At 52.3% G+C, this 19,907-nt stretch overlaps 1 protein-coding gene across 1 annotated transcript; it reads right to left on the bottom strand.

Annotated features, from left to right (window-relative positions):
* Positions 1-4,484: 4,484 nt before the first annotated feature.
* On the bottom strand, positions 4,485-5,105 carry LOC144158638 (disks large-associated protein 1-like). Its single transcript, XM_077689671.1, has one exon. It carries the CDS (start codon positions 5,103-5,105, stop codon positions 4,485-4,487), a length of 621 nt encoding a protein of 206 aa, XP_077545797.1.
* Between the last annotated feature and the right edge of the window lie 14,802 nt (positions 5,106-19,907).

The raw sequence follows: 19,907 nt of genomic DNA, 5'->3' as shown, positions 1-19,907 counted from the left end.
CCAATGCAATGCCTGGTGGTGTGTCTTTCAGTACTTATATAGAAAGAAATACTGCAGCTTCGCTTGGTTCAAGCCTTGCGCGACTTACTGCAAGCTTCGCAATTTTTTAGATGATTCATCCCTTTACGGCCGTTCACTGCTCCACGAACTAGTTCACAGCACACGCGCAGGCTGACACTGACGCGCTAGCGAGTTCTCGTTGGCGTGCTGTTGCCATAAGCACCGACTGCTTGCGGGCAGTGGGCACGTACAGGCCGGAATCAGCAGATCCTTGGCCTGGTGCGAACACGCTTTTTATGATACAGGCATGAGTGAGGCAAGCTCCAAATATAGGGGAAAAGCGCATGGCATTTGAGCGTCTGTGGTTACGCGGAGTGCGTTCATCCACTGCGTAGGCCTCGGCTAGTGGTTGCTACGATTCCAAGCCGTCCTGGGAGGCTTATGTTAGGCATTTTACAGCCGACAACATGGCAGAAGCGCGGTACGACGATTACTGAGATATCGACAATGCCCATGCAACGATGCCATCGGATGTCAAGCATGTTGTTTTACAGAACCGAAACCGAAACTTGTTTGAATGCTAACCTTGGACATCGTTCAATCAAGGTGCATCTGCTCCTGCCGTCACAGCCTTTAGTTGGTGCGGGCGCCGCAAACATGGTAGTTTTTCTTCTTTCGCGCTTTATAAAATAATTACCGACTTATCAACCGGATAAACGATGAAAAGTGTGCTAATTTTAGCCAGTCTACGCAGTGCAAGCCAAAACCGGGAGCTTGACAAATTCACTTCAGTGTCCCTTTAAAAACGGCGGATATTTCTTGTTGCTACTCTCGTATTTTTCGAATAAAAAGCGCAAGACACGACTTACAGGACTTGGAGAAACACGATCGGCTAAAAAATACACCCGTTCCCTTCGTGTGCGTTCCGTCATCACGCTTGAAAAACGCACTTACATCGCACCCTAGCTCCCGGAGTCCCGATCTCCAATGCCAAGGCGTGGTTCTCCGGCGCCCGCACTTGTCACTACCACTCGTGTCGACCCCGCCACCTCGAAAAAGCCGCCCTCGCACCTGGTACAATCTAAAACGGCGCTGACCGCAGTTCCAAAAACATGCGGAGGCATTTTCGTTCCCGGAGCATCCGCGGGCGTTCCCAACCGAGGGGCGGAGCCTACAACTGGTCATGTGAGCGGGCTCCGCGGGCCAGAAAGACGGGATTTCCGAATTCACACGACGGAGAAGGAGGCGCGCGGAGGCGTACGGATATGTGACGTCATCAGCACGTGACCGGATTCTCGGCGAGGCACCCTGCGGAACCTGTTTTTTGCTTGCTCTCGTTCTCCCATAGCGTCCCCAAACGCCAAGGCGCGCTTCTCCCTCTTTTCCCGACAACAGCACCTGCAGTGATAGCCGCGATGGAGGCAGATCGAAAGCGTCGTTTGGCTGCGATGGCTGTGTTGCCTCTTTCTAAGCGGCGCCTGCACCTGTCACTTCCCCACGTGTCGACCACACCGCGTCGAAAAATCCGCCCTTCCACCCGCTTCCACCTGCTACGACATAAAACCACAAAGCTGCAATTAGCACGCGTTGACAGACTCCGTGCCGCCCTATGTGCCAAAAACAGATGCCATTCCCCGCGGAGGGCCGCCGCCGTCGAGCGGAAACATGCGGAGGCATTTTCTTTCCCGGAGCATCCGCGGGCGATCCCCAGCGACGGGGGGAGCCTAAAACCGGTCACATGAGCGGGCCCCGCGGTCCAAAAAGACAGCTCGTGAGGATTACGTCCTTCGCCCAAGCTTGGGACAGCTGCTCCCTGCACGCACTTCGCGTACCTTTGACCGACTGCGGAGTAAAGCGCACTTCCTCGACTTCGCCTGCGTCCGAGCTTGTCTTTGGCACCTTCCGGTGAGTCGATTGGACCCACAGCGGCGTCCATGCGAGGCCACGTGGTCGATTGCGGCTGTGGTGCTCGTGTTCTACCTGACTAGCCTGGTGACACAGCCAATTTATAGCCGCGAACCCCACAGTTTTAAATTAGAGCACGCACACTGTCACAAACTCAAGCGTACTGCGTCTTATATTAGTGCACAGGTCCTATTACTGTTTTGCAGTCACTGGATTTATTGAGTGTTTCCTGCTTATTTCCCGAGAGACCTTGCGAACCTTCTGGTTCTGGGCGCGTCTGTGATTCACTATTCGGTGACCCGGGCGACGAAAAAGCCACAGTCACGACTATGAACGACAACAGCGCTTCTGTTTCTTAGATGATGTTCGTTTACGACCATTAGCCGCTAGATTCCTGCATTTGTAACTGTACCCACCGGTCCCCGATGGCGATTACGTAGTTTCGCTTGTTGTGGACGGGCTCATGGTGAATGAGGGGATGACTCCTCGCGTGCATCACTCAGTTTTCCGGAGAGGATGGTCGAACGTGGTCGGCGAGGATGGACTGTGGGGTTGTGGTGAGAAAAGCTGGCAATAAGAAAACGTCACGAGCACAAACGCGAAAAAGTCGTAGGAGGAGGAGGGGACGAACGTTGTATTGAATCGAAAAGCATAACAACGTTGGGTGGAGCCCTCATTCCAGGAAGCCGCTTGTTTCCGCAGCCCGTGTTGCCCGGTTGATCAGGCGTCACTGGTCCTTCCGATGCAAGTTATTCGGCGCGCGCTCCCACCGCCCAAGGGATGTGGAGGGGATGCGATCAGAATGTAGTGGGCAGAATCATAGAGTATGGCCGCGGTTGTGCGGGGAGATTACAGGAGCGGCTGTAGTGGGAGTAAGAGAGAGGAATATTTTTATTTGTCGAGCAGAGGCTGATGTATGGGCCTATAGGTGCACATGTTGAGGGAGATATGAACGAGAGTGGGGGAGAGTTGAAGTAGGTGCCGGTGAGTAATTCGCGCCACGTTCAGGCCTAAGTAGTAGTGAGCGAGCGCTGGGACGGAGAGTAGAAAAAAAGCCCGAGGACACCTAAGCATTTGGTTGTGACTGCGAAGGTATTAATGTAATCGAACACCGCGCTTAGTGCTCCTGCAGGCGTTTGGCGCTGCGAATAAGGGTGGCAATTGTGCCGCTGCACGAGGTCACCCAGCACGTAATATGCCGCGGGGAACACTTCAGAGTACCGTACTCACACCCTCAGCTGCAACTCTCCGCGTTCGCAGTGGCTCCGCGCATGTCTATCTAAGGGTTGCGTATTGGGAAAAATGCTCGTGCAATAGAACGCTCCGCAGTCGCATTTCAGTTGTTTCTCAGCTCTCGACGGCAACGCAGATCTTTCGTTTAATGAGCCATTCAGAGCTATTGCGTTAAAAATAGCTGCTTCCATCGCCAAGCAGCCCTGTTGGCTGATGAACTGCGGTCCTCGCCGGTAAACGGGGTGAACGGCGTGACCAGTGCGCACACTGCTAAGCGATCCCAGGCGGGTGACTTCGCAAAAAAGGTTTCGCGTTCAGACTAAGAAGTACCGGCACGTCGACGTCGCTGCAATGCTCTTAAACGGTGAGTTACTAAGGTCCGGTGTGTGGTGAATGAAAAGCCTGCCATATAAGATAAAAAATAATTTGCGGATGGACATACAGTGCGGATGGGCACTGTAGGGATGACTTAATTTTGTTATCGAAAATAATCTCAGTAGTTTTCATAGAGCGCACTTGAATGTTAAGCTGTCCAGGTTATTCCTTTCCTTTTCTCACAATCCCACCGAATGATACCAATGCTTTTCTTTCGCAGCAAAAGATAAGTTTTATATTGTTAGAATATCAACCTGGCGTCAGTTAATTGCCATCACAACCGATTTTGAGACCTGAGCGGAAAAGATAAAATACTCTCCTGAACTACGCTGCGTACATATGCGTTAATATTCCCATTTCACTACAAGAAATCCGTCTGTATACTGCTGCTACCACGGCAAAAACTAGACGTGGGAAAAAATTACAAGGTTAATTTGTTTGCAATCAGAAATTAAGCGTAGAAACAACTTTTCTTGGTATAAATAAACCCATATAGCGTTCAAGATCCCATACATATATAAATTGATTTTGTGTCGATAAGTATATCGGCAAACCGGCATACTACACTGTATCAAGCTCTAGCACTGGTGGAAAAGAAGTTATTATCTTTAAAAATCACGAAAATGCGACCTTCTAGTTTTGCCAATCTAATTTATTTCTCAGAAATACGCGCTTGTTCAGAAACGATTTGAGCTCACAGGCAACAAACACATTGGCACTCAGTTATGCAAAGTATCGAGGCTGCCGACAGCCACCGCTGCAGCAACGCAAAGAACAAGAAAAAGTACGTTCAGCTGTATACAATCAATTTCAAGAAAGAAAAAAAGACGCTCCACAAGTCTTGCGGGACTAATGGAGACGTGAAGCTTCTGGCTCAAAAATGACGAGCAGTTTTACCCTACTGTACCAACGACGTCTATGCACACAAACCCACAGGGACACGATCCCTTCACCGTTTTGCCGAAGCACAGTTAATCGCTCTTCTCTGGAGGCGCGTAAAAGATCACGTCCTCCTCACTGGATGCTGCCGGTGATTCCTGCAGCATCTGCCTCCTGGCCTCCATGAATTTCTTGCGGGCCTCGGTTCGTGCCTTGGCTGCCAGCTCAGCTCTCTCGGATGACATGGGGCTCGCCGGAACTGACCGCGAACGTCCCTTCTGGCTGCACCTCGGTGCTGGCATCCTCACGGAATCTGTCGTTTCAGGCTCCTGCCAGTTATTGGCCTTCAAGGTGGCGAGCTCTCCGAAGGAGGCTTGCACCTCATCGACTTGTATCATCACCACCTCCCAGAATCCGGCCAAATCGGATCCGTGGGTTTGGAAGAGATCTCCCGAACTTTGCTCAATGTTCTTGAGGCAGAGCTCTTTGAACTGGACGAATTTCTGAGTGATCAACAGGTTGGCCTTACCTATTGTTGCCATTATGTGGCCCTTCACGTTCTCAGACATGGCTGCGTCGGCCAGATCCCGCTCTGCCTCTTTGATGCGAAGCTCGAGGCTCTCCTGGGTACTGGACAGGGCTGATAGAAAAACATGGCCTGCCCTCGCTGCCGGGTCAGATGACTGCATGGCCTCGGTGGTCAGGGAGAACATTGCTGTCGCTCTTCTCCGCCTGTAGGAATCAGAAAATTTTCGTCGGCGCTGCGCTTCTATTTCCTCTCCGCTGTCACGTGGCAGGTGCAGCGAGCGAGTCTTTCTCTTCTTCACGTGCGTAATGGAGGGCGGCGACACGCACCCGACGAGGGGGATGGACCAAGGCCGATCAGCTAAAGCTACTCCTTTAATAAATCGGAAACTGCCGAAAAAAATGGCCGCGTATATGCTTCTTTCGTTGCAAATGTCGACGAAAGGCGATAGTCGACTGGCGCCCCTGCCAAGTGGAGTGGCGCCCTCATTTCAGGAAGCCGCTCGTTTCCGTAGCCCGTGTGGCCCGGTTGATCAGGCGTCACTGGTCCTTCCGATGCAAGTTATTGAGCGAAAGCCACCATCAGAGCTGCAAGTTCGGTAGCCGTAGTTGACGTTCTGTGACTGAGCATGGCACTGATGGTAGTACGGGATGACGGTATCCACACCCCGATAGTGCCTATTATAACGTGCCTATTTAAGTGCACTTACGCCGAATGCACTCGCGCTGCTAAATGACCGTGATTTCAGTGACGATAGCCGGCGTAAATATTACGCAAAATTACTTGAAATTCTCCCTCTTTATGACGTGAGGAACAATATAAACATTTTGTTGTGTTTGCGATGTTGAAAATCGCAATCGGCGCCTCGCACAAGTCCGCAAAAAACGGAGTCAGGACGGCGACTGAACACCGGCGCTGATATCTTCACTGTTATTCACTGCGCAGCGAATAGCAGCAGGATTATCGTTTGGGGGAAATTACCCGAAAGTGCGGAATATAACAGATAAGAGTGAAGTACCAACACAATCGCAGGGCCACAACAAACCACCTACGAGAACGCCGCAGAGAACAGCCGCCATGGAGCAAAACTCCACCAGGCGGTGCTGGCACGTCGTTGAGAGAGAGGTTATTTTCTTGTTTTTCGTCGCTGCTTCTCTTTATTGTAAAAGTAAATAAGCAATATATCTATAATGAACTTTTAACATTACGTATTATAATCTAAACTTTCGCAGTTTTGTAATTTTTCTCGATTTTCGAACTTCTGCTCACAAGATTACTCACTCGGCAAGCTGGCCGCGGGAAAGTGTGTATGGGGAACACACTCAGCTTAAAGTGCGTTCCTTGTAAAGTGTCATTCACGTTTGCTGTTTAGCTGCTCCCGAATGTCATTTTAGCCGAGTGCACTCCGTGGAAGTGCACTAAAATAGGCACGTTTGACAGGGGTATAAATGCCTCCCTTCTGTTTCCATCTCACCGCTCATGCTGTTCCTCTCCCGTCTCGTTCCTCCCAAGATAACACTCTGGAGGTTTGCTCAAGTCAATTTAAATTTACCGCGTTCCAGTGCTCCAAGTCGGGGGCCTCGATGCCAGCGCTGCCGTACGGCGGAGACGCGCGCGAATCGAGGCCCCCTACTGCAACGTTTATAGGTCCACTTTTCCCTACTCCACGTGCACTCCAAACCGAACCTGGAACCTATCTAGTGAAACCTTTCGTTACTGTTGCCGTTTGATTCCTTAAATGCCGCCAGGAGCTATAGTAGCGCAGGCAACAGCAGGCGACGGCTTTCTGCAGTTGATGTAGTATTTCATTTGCTATAGCAAAAACCAAGCATCCATGATTTTTTTATAAAGGAACACAGCAAATAAATATCACGTATGTATTGATTTTCTGCCTTATATTTGCGTCATGTCTTGTTCTTGTTCAACACTGTTGACAAGTGTGAACATTGCCACCGGACTTTGACGTTGAGATTTGGCTGTGGGTATATAAGACTATTGCGCAGATTGTTTCTCTTTGACCGGGTGGCTGAATACAATCACAGACAGACAGACAGACAGACAGACAGACAGACAGACAGACAGACAGACAGACAGACAGACAGACAGACAGAGACATAGAGACAGATCAAAATTTCTGCGTTTAAATCGCGCAAGAAAGACTATTGTCTTTAAAATTGGGGAAACAACACGATCTGAGTGAACATTTCACGCACCGTTTTTAGGTTAGGTCTAATAAGAAAGCATGCACTCTCGCCAAGGCGATGGAGCGGACCCCTACGCTGTATACAGCGTATCGGCGGCGCTGTGGTAGCTTTAGTCTAGCTTCTCCTAGGATCGTCTGCTGATACAAGTATATAGATCCGTGTTTAACGACGCAAGCAAGCCATTTTTAAGCGAAGTTCTTCTTCGCCTCACGTGCACTGATGGCGACCGTACGCAAAAACGCTCTGCAGGAAAGCCAACTTTGCACAATGGAAAGACATGGTAATGATGCATTGGTTTCTGCAAAGGCATATCAAGCGCCTCAAAAAAAAAAAAAAAAAAAAAGAACGCTTCCCGAGGACGGAATCAAACATGGGTCCCTCGCGTTATGAAGCTGACGTCTATCCGACTGCGCATTCCGACACGGTCGAAGGAGTTCGAATTTGGGGCTTTAACTTTCCCTCAGATTGCATGGGAGAAAGCTTCATCTTTTTCTTAAGAAAGGGGCGTTGATTATTTTAATGAGTACAAAGGCTTTATAGCAGCTTGAGAAGAGCTAGTTGAATGCTATCTGTACTCGTGAAAATACGACCCTCGATGGCGCCGATGCACGATTGGATAAACTGTGTGACGTTCTGTAATGTTCGTCCGTGCTTAAACAGATTTCGAGACGAGGCCCAAGCTCGGTGTGTATGTATGTTTAACCCAACTACGAAATTGAATCCATCAATATATTTACAAAACGCTAGCCTCCTGTCTTAAACGATTAGGCACCGCGATGATGTTTTGCTTAAAGTTAATGCATTACTACTTTAAAAACTTTACCGTCGCAATTACACGAAGAAGGAGCGCGAAAGGCAATACCCGAATGGAGGCAGACAGGTCCTTGGTGCTTGAACACATGAAGAAAGTTACTCGAACCACATGAACATTAGCCCGGATTGCCCAGAATCAGCACCGACGGAGTAGCGCAGCGGCTCCCGCAATTGAGCAGCTTTCTTGGTATGCTCGACTACATCACGTGGTTTCCTCCGGAGGAAGTGAGTGTATTGCCATCGCGGCTGGTTTCCCGAAACGGGAGTCATACAGGCGGCAGCAAGCCGCTATTCTGACAGATTCCATAGCGTGGGCACCCTATGGAAAGAATCGCTGTTGCGAGATATCAGCAGTAAAAGCAGCGACGGGCAATTTCAGTGACTTCCGTCCCATGTTGGCGTCAGGAAAAACAAGACCGCTAATCAGAAGGCACAGAATGAGCCGTGAATCGAACCTTACGCGAAAGTTACACCTGACCACCAGATCGTCCTCAGACCGACAGTTACCACCATTTGAAGTCCCTGCGGGGTCGCCAAGATCATCGACTGTATTAAGGGACTAACGAGATTAGACGTAGCTTCCCTCCACTGCATCTTAACATGACCAGGAGAAGTACCGCTTGGTGGTTTAAGGGAGGCCTCGTCGGATCACCTTAGTGCTTATCGTGTGCGGTGGTAGAAGATGTGAAACGCTACGTAATGTGCTGCCTGCAGGGCATGCTGCAGACCGGACAACTCTGTTTACAGCGATGCTAAAGCTAGCAGCCCCCCACACCACGTTGGATCACAGCGTCTTCACAAAGGGACATTTGATACTGCGAAGAAAGGTGTCGCACTTCCTCATTACCACTTTTTTAGGGACACAAAACTTGAGCTCTCATGGCGAAGCAGCCTTAATTTGAACGCAACAGGATGCCCCTCGGACGGAGCTATTGCCGGCAGATGTGGCCAGACTAGTAACGCTTGATCCAGCAACACTACCAACCAACCAAGGGCGCCTCATGTATTCAGCCACCTTGGCTTTGAAATCAAATGTTTTGAACAGCTACCGAAGTGGCTTGCGATGGTTGAGGAGGCGGAATGAGGAAGTGGCCAAGTAAACATAAGGTACACAACCCAAATAATGACACACAGAGAGGCAAAGCATTTGCTGCGTACGACGTTTAAGTGCACTGTTGCAAGCGCCATGGGTGCTTCTATTTATTCCAATTAAATCAGTCCCCACCTACTCGACATCGAATTCGCTTTGATGCCGCGGCTTCCGAGACAACTTTTACGAGGACCCTCCAAGGAGCAGTATTCTTTATTGAAAAGCTGTCGATTGGTTGCACGCGCATTAATGAAGGAGGGAAACCAACTCAAGTACCAATGCATGATCTACCGTTGCAGTTGATTCCTGGTAATTCGAATTATCAAAGAAACAATTCCCTAAAGGCTTCATTGTCGAATGTGATATTAGCGCCCTTTCATCTCGTCTAGTGTGCGCGTTTCATAACGGCGGACCTTGTTGTTGCATTAAGACGCCAATGCTGACGAGAGAGACCTGGTTAAATCCAAACTAGAAAGACATTTCCCATGGTTTATGCAGTGAAGAGGTAGGTAGCGACAATAAATTCCTCTTTGACGTTAGCCTACTATAAATAAAAAGGCTTGAGCTTTTTAGCAGGAGGACGTAATCGATCATTCGGATCTATAGCGCTTTTCTCTCGCTGCCGTTTCTTCAGTGGTGTAGACTCTTGAAACGTGCACATTCATGACACGAATTTCTGCCTGAGCTTTTTAATGAAAACTGGGTCAATCTTAACCTTATGGATCCTTAATTCCTTTGCTCCTGAACCCTTTGGTAAGGCTGGGTTTAGTTTATTTGCTCTGCTCTCTTTAGTTCGTTTCTCCCGCACACGGAGATTTTTCCTCGTGCTTTTCCATGGTGGGCACAAGCTTTGCTGAGACAGCCAACTAGATTTTTTGCTTCTCCACACGTTCTGGGTCTTGAGACTCCGTTTTTGCCACCGATAAAGTGGGGAAGAAACTACAAGCGCAGCCTGTGCACATGTTTGAGTTGTAAACTGTAGCTAAGGAGTGAAGATAATTTTTTGAGGCTCTAGAGCTACATCACGAACCGCATTCGCTGTATACACTCGGACGAATCCCTTGAGCTGACATTAAAGTCTATACTCAGAACTATGATCCTGTTAATTAAATGGAAATCCCTGTTGAAGAAAAAAAAACATCTTCAGTCATAAGATGCACATCACCCGACTCCAACTTTGAGGGCCCTTGAAAGGTCGGAAATCAGGTTGATTCCTTACAGCACAAACCTTATGAGAAGTGTTCGTAGTTTTGTTGAGACCACCGTTATCGCTGTTTTCATAACTCACGTTATGATTCACGCGGAAACATCCCTATTCGCTGTCACTCTTGATTTCGGCGTCTTCGTGCAGGCTTTGATGCGTTTGGTTGTGACAATGTGCGCAGAATGATTTAGAAATATTCGTAACACCGCTCCGGGATTAATTGCCCGCGCACGTTGCCTGTACAATAAAGTGAGGCCACTAATGACGTGCTCGTTGATTGATTTGATTGTAGGGTTTAACGCGCCGACGCAACGCAGGTGAGGAGGGGCGCCGCAGTGAAGGGCTCCGGATTAATTTTTTAATTTAATTTTGATTAATTCTGTGCCTTCTGGGATCTTTAACGTGCGCCGAAATCTCGTTCACACGGACGTTTTTGCTCTTCCCCTCCATCAGAAAAGCAGCCACCGCGACCGGGAATCGAACCTGCGACCTCGTGCTCTGCAGCACAACGCCTTAGCCACCGAGCCACCGCGGTGGGTTATGACGTACTCGTAGTAACTAATTTGGTGCTGTGGTTCGAAATGTATGTTCCAAAAGCAAGTCCATGTTGTTACCTATTAAAATGTCTTCCAGGAATTGTAGTAGACCTCAAGTACAGAACTTCGGTGTCATTCGGAGGTTTGAAGTGCCGCCGAGCACAAGATTTTTCTTCAAAAACGTTCCCACCTCCGCAGCCCAACGTGCTGCAGGTCAGTATTTTGATGGGGCGAAAAGCTTGGCCTAAAACAGAAATACGCATGATGAACACAACACAGCTCTCTAAGTCAATTTATGCAACAGAACGCGACTCCAGCACAATTCTCGGACGGCAGACGTGTTGCAATAGGGCCGTTTCGAACGTGGAGTTTTATAAATGATCTAATCTAAAAACGTTGATTTTAGGCAACCGAATGACAACGAGCAAAATCAGATTTTTTTTCGCTGAGCAGAACGTCGATACATGGATGTGATGGATGCCGCCTACATTTCAAGGGGCATAAAATACACCCAAAGAATCCTTATTCACGAACGGGTCATTTTACTTAATGTATACAAACATTTTCACGTAAAAGGTGATTGATTGATTGTAGGATTTAACGCGCCGACGCAACGCATGCGGTGAGGCGCGCCGTAGTGGAGGGCTTCAGATTAATTCTGACCACCTGGGGATCTTTAACGTGCGCCGAAATCTCGTACAAACGGGCGTTTTCGCTTTTGGCCTCCATCAGAAAAGCGGCCGCCGCGGCTGCGAATCGGACCCACGCCCTCGCGTTCAGCACCACAACGCCTTAGCCACTGAGCCACCACGGCGGGTATAATAAGCTCAATTAAAATATTTTCTCTCACGAGGGGTCGAAGAATGCCGAGACCGGGAAAGAGAGTAAAAGTTTTAACAGCGAGGCTCTTGAGGAAATCATTTGTGTATGGTGCCCGAAGTTTTAAAAATACCAAGACAATGCCAAGCGCTCGTACACACGTGCCTCGAGCGCACGTTCATCAACGTTTTGACGTCGAGCGCACGTTTTAAATGCAGAGCATTTCTTTAACACACGATGTCACCCGTTCTAGTATTCCATCGTCGTCCGCACCCCTCCCCCTACACTATATAAAAAAAAATAATACTTACCGGCACCTGGTTTCGATCCCACGACCCCGCGGGCGGAACGCAAGGTACATGGTGCTCTACCCACTGCGCCACAAAGCCGACACAGAATGGAGGGCTACGAACGCGCCTTATATCCTTGACTCATTCAAACTACGTCAAGAAGCTGCTGATACAACGCATTCACTACCTGTGGGCGGAACGCGAGGTACATGGTGCTCTTCCCACTGCGCCACAATAATCATACCCACCTGCTAATAAATGATGTCATATCCACCTGCTAATAAATGATGTCACGTGACCACGTAATTACGTCTCCTCATTTAATTACAATACAACAACCAACAGCAACAAGTGCAACAACATTAACGTAACGCAAACTACTTAACGTCGTGCGCCCCCGGAAATGCTCTGCATTTGATCGTGCCCCTCGCGAGGGGGATGTTTAGTTTCCTGCCGCAGCAAGAACCAGGCGGCCTCCTGCGCAGTTTGTGGCGCATACCCACTTGGGGGATTGGCCAGGATCGTTTCACTTACTACATGCCGGTTACGGCAGGGTTTGACTCGAATTTTTTTATTTGAGAGTTTGCTTGTGTGCACACGCATAACTTCCAAGGTGCGTCATTTTCACTCCTAGGTATGAGCACTGGCATATGGCCGCAAGTTTTTCATTACAACGATATTTCAAAATAATGAATGATTTTCGGCGGTCTCGCATTATTCCTTACATCGACATTTAAGTGTATACAACCTGTTTTGTTAAAGGGACAGACAACCGATTTTTGTCGAGTATATATTCTCTATCACAAATGAAAGGGCATCACTTAAAGCACCTTGACGAGAAGGGGTTTTGCTGATAACGCCCTAGAACATTTTAAGTCGAAATTTTTGGATCTGCGAGCCGCATGTGTCCCTCCCAAAAATGATGCTGGCAATCATGACATAGAGTAGCTCGGCAACATACTTTTGTCTGTATGCGAAATGAAAAACGATCATTAAAAACTTGTCCCCAGCTAAAAAAGTTTGAATCGCAGGCTTTCCTGTTCCGTTATGTGTTTTTTAATGCAACGGTCTATTGTGCACGAACGCGACATCTGCTGGGATAGATGATAGGTAGAATCTGGCTTCACGTTGTGGAGGTGGGAAGTTCTATTCTCCCCGGGTGCGACATTTTTTTATTTTTTTTAAGCTGCCGTTGGCGTATTTCGAGACTGAAATCAAATATTTTGGCAGAACAAACGCCTCTGACTCAGGCAGAATCGTCAAAGCTCCTTCACTGTGTCTGTTTACTGAACGCTGCCGTTGATTCTGGGCATGGTGGCTCAGTTAGCCACACTGAGAGCAACCCAGCGGCGGCGGGCGGCGTGTCTTTAGAATTTTCAAAATAATGTTTAGAAATACATATACAATTTAACCTTGTACAAATACTTGTGTTAAAAGGTTTTCAATACGTAAATAAACATTTCAGCAGTTACAGTAGCTGCTAGGTTTGCAGGTCACGTGACAGGGACACATATTGTAGTGCCAAGTTTCGACACTACGAACCGCCACCCTTCCGATTTCAGGAAGTTTGCTGCCAAAGTAAAATTATTTCCGCCGATTTGTTTAGAAATTGCGTGTGGTTACCGGGCTATATAAAACGCTGGCTTCATATGAGCTAGAGAACATATACGCGATAAAAATCGGTTGTCTGTCCCTTTAAATTTTGTTATTTGTTGCCAGCGTCTTGCTTTGTTATGATAGGAAGATTGTATCCCGCTGTCGTCGTTGGAATACAATGTTCGTCTTTGGTCGCCAATGTTATCGATCTGATTCGATGGTTCACCAGAGATTAACGCCGAAAGATAAATGCTCGCAAGGCGAACACCGCGGCATTCGATTCGCCGACACTCGCCTGTGCACGTCATTTTGTTGATTCTTCCTTCGCCGCTTGTGTATCCTTTAAATTCTCAGCGGAGCAAAAGTTCACTCCAATAAACTTTTGTTCCTTGAAGAAACCGGCGCCATCCTTGGCTACGTGAAAATATCTTCAACAACGCTATGCCTCGCGATGTCTTTCAAGACGACCGCCCATTTAGAGATTCCGATTTACTTTTATTTCTTGGGCTGTTCGGCCTACGTGGGCCGGCAACCACGTGGTGTTATGCATGAAATGAAAGTTTCGACGAGGAACCTTACCTTCCGCCGCGAGTCCGACCATTCGTACGCTCTCCTTCCTTACGAAACTATACGGGGAACGTTTGCTCCGATAAAATTTTGAAAGAATTGATTGATTGATTGACTGATTGATTGATTGATTGATTGTAGGGTTTCACGCGCCGACGCCACGCAGGCGATTAGGCGCGCCGTAGTGGAGGGCTTCGGATTAATTTCAACCACATGGGGATCTTTAAAGTGCGCCGAAATCTCGTACACAAGTTTCAAAGAACAATGCCTACCCCACACAAGATGTACACAAGATGCACAAACACCGAGAAAAATTCTAGCAAGCGCCTTTCAACAGAAATCCAAGTTGGCATTCATGTTTCCTAACAAATACAATGAGGAATGCTACACACGCGAAGACAAAGCCATTTTTTTTTCAGGCTACGTGGAAACTCCTTATTATTTGGCAGTCACAGAACAACCCACGCTATTCACTGGAAACTTGGGATGCGGCCCCATGGCCAGCCAAGCTCTACAGAACCAAGTAGAACTGATCCGTAAAGCCTAGACCGGAGCTATTGCGCCGGGGTACTGGAGATAGGACTGGTGGTGGTGGTGGTGGTGGTGATTTATTAAGAAAGCAGGGAAGAGAAAAGAACTGGGGATATTGTTGAACACAGTCGGGGAGTTCACTCTCATACAACCCAGTCCAGGGAAGGGAAGGAGGGTTTCAAAGGATAGGAAGAGAGAAAGAGGAAAGAAGGAAGAGAGTGGGGCACAGTCTATGTAGCGTTAGTCTCGTCCAAGGCTCGACGGCTACAAACCATGCACTAGTCCTATCACAACCAGAAAGTTGAGGAGGTGCGGGAAGACCTCCCGTTTTAAGGCGTCCGATACCGTGGGGAACAGGAAGTCTTCCAGCTTGTGGAGTCACTGGAGTGCGGCCCGGAGTTCCTCAATCGCGGGGTCGTGCTGGCAGCAAGAGCACAGTAAGTGCTCGAGCGTCTCGGGCTCTGGGCAGTCGGCGCAGGTAGGGGACGCCCGGCGGCCCTGGTAGTGCAGGCGGACTCCCACGCTGCAGCAATTAAGCCGCAGGCGAAGCAGGAGCGACCAGGCGTCTCTGCTGATGCGTCCGGGCAGGACCCGTGGGGCCTGACCGCTGATCCCTCGAGTACCTGAATGCAGGGCCTCCACTACTCGGATCAGGATAGTCCTTGCAGCGTCGAATGACACCACATCCCGAGAGGCTGGTACCCCTGCCTGGCGAGCAGCACCCTTGGTCAGGGCGTCTGCAACCTCGTTGCCCATGATGTCCACATGCGATGGTAGCCAGTGAAGTCGCATTGGGCACCCCTGGGCCCCCACTGCATGAAGCTTGACCGCCAGCGACCGGCAGCCAGGAGCTGGCTGGCTGGTCGGCATCACTTAGACGGAGGAGGGCACACCGGGAGTCAGTCAGGATGATGGCCCCCCGGACCTGGGTGTCCTGCTTGAGGAGAAGATCCGCGGCCAAGAGGAGTCCAGCCAGCTCTGCGTAGGTGGATGAGGCCGGGAATGGGAGGCTGCACACCTGGCTAGTGCCAAGTTCCAAACACGTGCAGGCAGCTCCGGCTCTGCCCGTCGACTGTTGCACGGAGCCATTCATGTGCACCTGCAGAAGTCCGGCAGCGTCGTTCTGCAGCAGGGCGGCCACCTCTTAGTAGATAGTCTGGGGTGGAGTGGACCTCTTGCTACGGACCCCAGGTAATGTGGTGGCGATGCGTAGAGCCTGCCCCATGCCTGGTGGTAGTCGCTCCATGCGGGGCCGATGCGGCAGCGCGATATGGCTCTGTAGGTACTGAGCAGCATGCCCATGCGAGAGTTGGGCCGGCTGCGGTAGCGCTGGAATCGTGCTGCGCCGTTCGATGTGCCCTGCAGGCGGTGGATGTGGTGGAGCCCCACCTGCAGGGCCCGCATCTGGATAGGCCAGGAGCCTGTCTCCGTGTCCGTGGCCGCCACCGGAGATGTTCTCGGAAGGCCCAGGCAAACGCGGATAGCCCGGCGCTGATCCACCTCCAGCTCCTCCCACCGGCGCGGCTTGAGTTGCACCAGAGGCAGAGCATAGAGGACGGCGAACGACGCCATCCCGTGGAACACCCGCAGGGCCACGGTGTGCGTGCAGCCCTGACCACGCGTCAACAACCTTCGCACGCCCTGGTGGACCCTCGTTGTGCGTTGCCGGAGCGGCTTCACCGAAGGTAGCCAGGACAACTGGCAGTCGACCAGGAGCCCCAGGTACTTGGCCCCGGTGCACCACGGAAGGGACTGGCCGTTCAATGTGAGCGGCGGAGTCGCCTTGCGTGCCCTGCAGCCCCTCGGGTGGAAGACCAAGGCCTGCGTTTTCGACTTGGACAGCTGCAGGCCCCTGCTTGTCAGGAAATCGTGGTCAGTTATCACGATTTTATACTCGCAAATATGACCCCTGACCAGACGAAGCTTCGCCGAACACTCGACTATGCTTGTCAGGAAGGCGGCGACTGCCCACAGCACCCCCTGGAGGCACGCCTTCACCCTGCAGAGTAGTCTCGTTGGTCCGTGTGCCCAGATGGCGATGTCGTCGGTATAGACTGCCATCCACACTGGAAACGCAAGCCCAGGCAAGATGCAGTCCGGGAGTGGAGCCAGGATGAGGTTGAAGAGGAATGGGGTGAGCGCACTCCTTTGGGGAACCCCAGAGCTGACGTCTCTTGGGCTGCCGGTTGCTCGGCCAACCTTGGTTTGCCAGGAACGCCTTCACGTAACTCCAGAGGTGCCCCACAACGTCCATGCTGTAAGGGCATCCAGGATGGCCGTGTGGGGTACAGAGTCGAAGGCCCACTTCATGTCAAGCAGAAGCAAGAAGGCCACCTCATTGTCATGGCGGGCCTGCTCCAGCATTGACACCACAACCCCCAGGGAATCCGCCGTGCAGCGGTGACGCCTGAAGCCGCTTTGCTGCTCCTGAAAGACGCCCCAACGATCAGAAATCTACTGGAGGCGGGCCAGGACCATGCTGTCTATCAGCTTCCCCACTACGGACGTCAGGGAAACGGGCCGGTACGATGCAGGCTAGGTGGGCGGCTTACGAACCTTCAGCATCGGCCTGACTAGCGCCACCTGCCAAGAAGGTGGAAGGCTTCCCTCCCTCCATACGCAGTTGACGATCTGCAGAAGCGGCTCCAGCTGGGTGACGTCCAGGTTCCGGAGCATCTGAGACATCACCCCGTCAATGCAAGGGGCGCTCCACCGCTTGGGGCATCGATCCAGGGCTGCCCGCAGCTCCCGGAGTGTGATGTCGGCACCGCAAATGGCCACCACCTGCAGGTCCTGGGGGGACGCCGGCAGCACGTGCAGGCTGGGCCACAGTGGCAGGTGAAGCCGAGGTGAACTGGTTGGCTAGCCGCTCTGCCAAGGCCTCCTCGGTGATGCCCAAGGAAATGGCAGAGGCCAGCAGAGGGTGCCGGTTGGTGACGGCAGACTGGAGCAACGCCCGGAAGACTCTCCAGGCTTTGGCTTAATCCCTACGCGAGTTCATGGAGGAGCAGAGCGACTCCCAGCTCTGCCTCCGCCGCTGCTTGGCTCTCCTTTTGCACTGCGCATCCACCTGCCGGTAAGCCGTCCAGTCTTTGGGACGCCTGCTCTGGATGACCTGCCGTTGCAGCTGGTTGCGCCTGGCCCGGAGTCTCAGGAGCTCCAGGTCCGGCAGTGCCGTGCAGAGGGGTACCTCCCCCCGTACCGTGGCCTTGTTGGCGCTCCGCACGACAGCTGCCAGAAAATCAGCCTGTGGGTCCTCCAAACACTTTGCCATCTCCTTGCGCTAGTTGTTCAAGTTGGTGACGGCGTAAACCCTGGTGTCTGCTCGCCTGCGGTCGCTACTAGGGGTGACGAGGATGGGCAGTGGTCCGATCCGCAGGTGCTCGTGGCGGTTTCTCAGGTGTAGGCACACCGCTGCGACATCAGTGTAACGTCGATATGGGACATCTGAACCGTGCCAGAGGGACCAGGGTGGGTGAAGGTGGGGCTGCCTGTGTTGGCCACGAGCAGGCCGCAGGCTGTTGCAGAATCCAGCAGCTCTCGTCCCCTGCGGGTGGTGCGGGGGCTGCCCCAGGCCGGGTTGTGCGAGTTAAAATCTCCGCACACGACAAAGTCCGGGCCGAGGTGGTCCCGCAGCCGCCCCACTGCTGAGGCATCCCAGGACCGCGTTGGACGGACGTAGACGCTGGCCACAGTGGTGTCCGTGGACCCCATGCGCACCGTGGTGGCGGCGCATTTTATAGGGCCATCCACGACCGAGGTCAGGTCCACTGGAGCACTGTTGAGCACGGCCCTCACGTAGACAGCTGCCTGGGACTTCCCTGGTGGGTGGCTGGCGTCTTGGCATGGATGTTTGGTGCAGGAGCGCAGGGTGCAGCTGGTGGCGCTGGCGTGGCGGACGTACCCCGGCAGATGCAGGGAGCTGCCGCAGACGTTCGTCTCTTGCAGCGCCAGCACATCGTAGTGCTCCCGCAGCAGCTGCTCTGCTAGTTCCGCATGATGTGGCCCCAGGTGGTTGCAGTTCCACTGCAGGATGCGTGGCCTCTGGCCTGTCCTGCAGGGTCTGTTAGCCATGCTTTGGGGCGGGGGAAGGGGGCTCAGGTGTGCCAGGGCGGCAGTGGCCGTCTGGCGTGCGGGGTCAGGTGACCCACCAGGCTGTGCACCAGGGCCAGCAGGACGGGCACCAGCTGCTCTTGACCGGTTGCAGCTGAGGTCACGGGCAGCTGCTCCTCCACTGGCGGTGCGGACGGCTGAGAACATGGGTGCCTGGCTGGCTGGCGTGGCTGCGGTTGGCGTCCCTGGGGAGCTGCAGGCTGCTGATGCGGACATTCCTGGGTGGCAAGAGGCTGCTGCAGTTGGTGGCTGGCCTGCTGCTGGCTGGAGCGTCGCCTGGCTTGGTCGCTGCTCAGTGCGGACCCACGCTGCGGCCTCAGCTCGGGTCACTGGTTGAGGTGCGCGTGCCATAGCTGTGACAATCTTGCGTTCGTGCTGCCGACGGGGGCAGCGGGGGTCGGTGACTGGGTGGGAGCCACGGCAGTTTGTGCAGCGGAGGGTAGAGGCAGGGCACTGCTGTGCGGTGTGGTCTCCACCGCAGCGAGCACACCTCTGTTTGTCTCTGCAGCAGGCAGTCACGTGGTCCAGTCGACCACAGCGCACACACTGCGTGGGCCGCGGCCGACATCCCCGCACAGACAGTAGCAACTGTACACAGCCACAAACGGGATAGGGCAAGGGGCAGCAAACGTGAGCAGCACAGCCCAATCAATGTTTCGTGCCACACCACTCACCGCCACCTCGCAGTCAATGTTCGCCTGTATCTCGTCGACGGTGAGTCGAGGGTCCACGCCAAAAACGGGACCGCAGCTGGTGCCTCGACTGGCGGGACGTCCGGCGCGAACAGCAATGCCAGCCACCCTCTAAGTGGCCAAGAGGGCAGCCAGGCACTCGTCCGTCTCGGCGTCGGCCGCAACCACATTCAGTCGGCTATTCACCCTCACTTGGGAGACTCCGAGAGTGGCGGCGAGCTCACGGGCGATGGCCTCCTTGGATGCCGTGAGGAAGGAGGCAGCTCGGTTCGCCAGATGGAACAGGCAGGTGCCCGCGGCCAGATGCATGGTCGGGCGCCTCGGCCAGTTTTCTGGCCTTCCGCCGCTTCGCCTTGCACTGCTGGAGGGTCCACGGGGCCTCGCGTTGCTTGGGACCAAGCTCCGAGGACGAGGAGCCACCAGAAGGGCCGCCGCAGGTAGCGATCTCCATGGGAAGCGGCCCGCTAGGCGCTTTGTTTTTGTCCTGAGCGCCGCCATCTTGCGCGACGACCGGAGGGGAGGTGGCGGTGGTGG

Source organism: Haemaphysalis longicornis, unplaced genomic scaffold (assembly GCF_048455015.1).
Source record: "Haemaphysalis longicornis isolate Haplotype H1 unplaced genomic scaffold, Haemaphysalis longicornis Haplotype H1 scaffold_1, whole genome shotgun sequence".
Taxonomy (NCBI): domain Eukaryota; kingdom Metazoa; phylum Arthropoda; class Arachnida; order Ixodida; family Ixodidae; genus Haemaphysalis; species Haemaphysalis longicornis.
The sequence above is the reverse complement of the archived record's forward strand: the minus strand, read 5'-3'. Positions and strand labels throughout refer to the sequence as shown.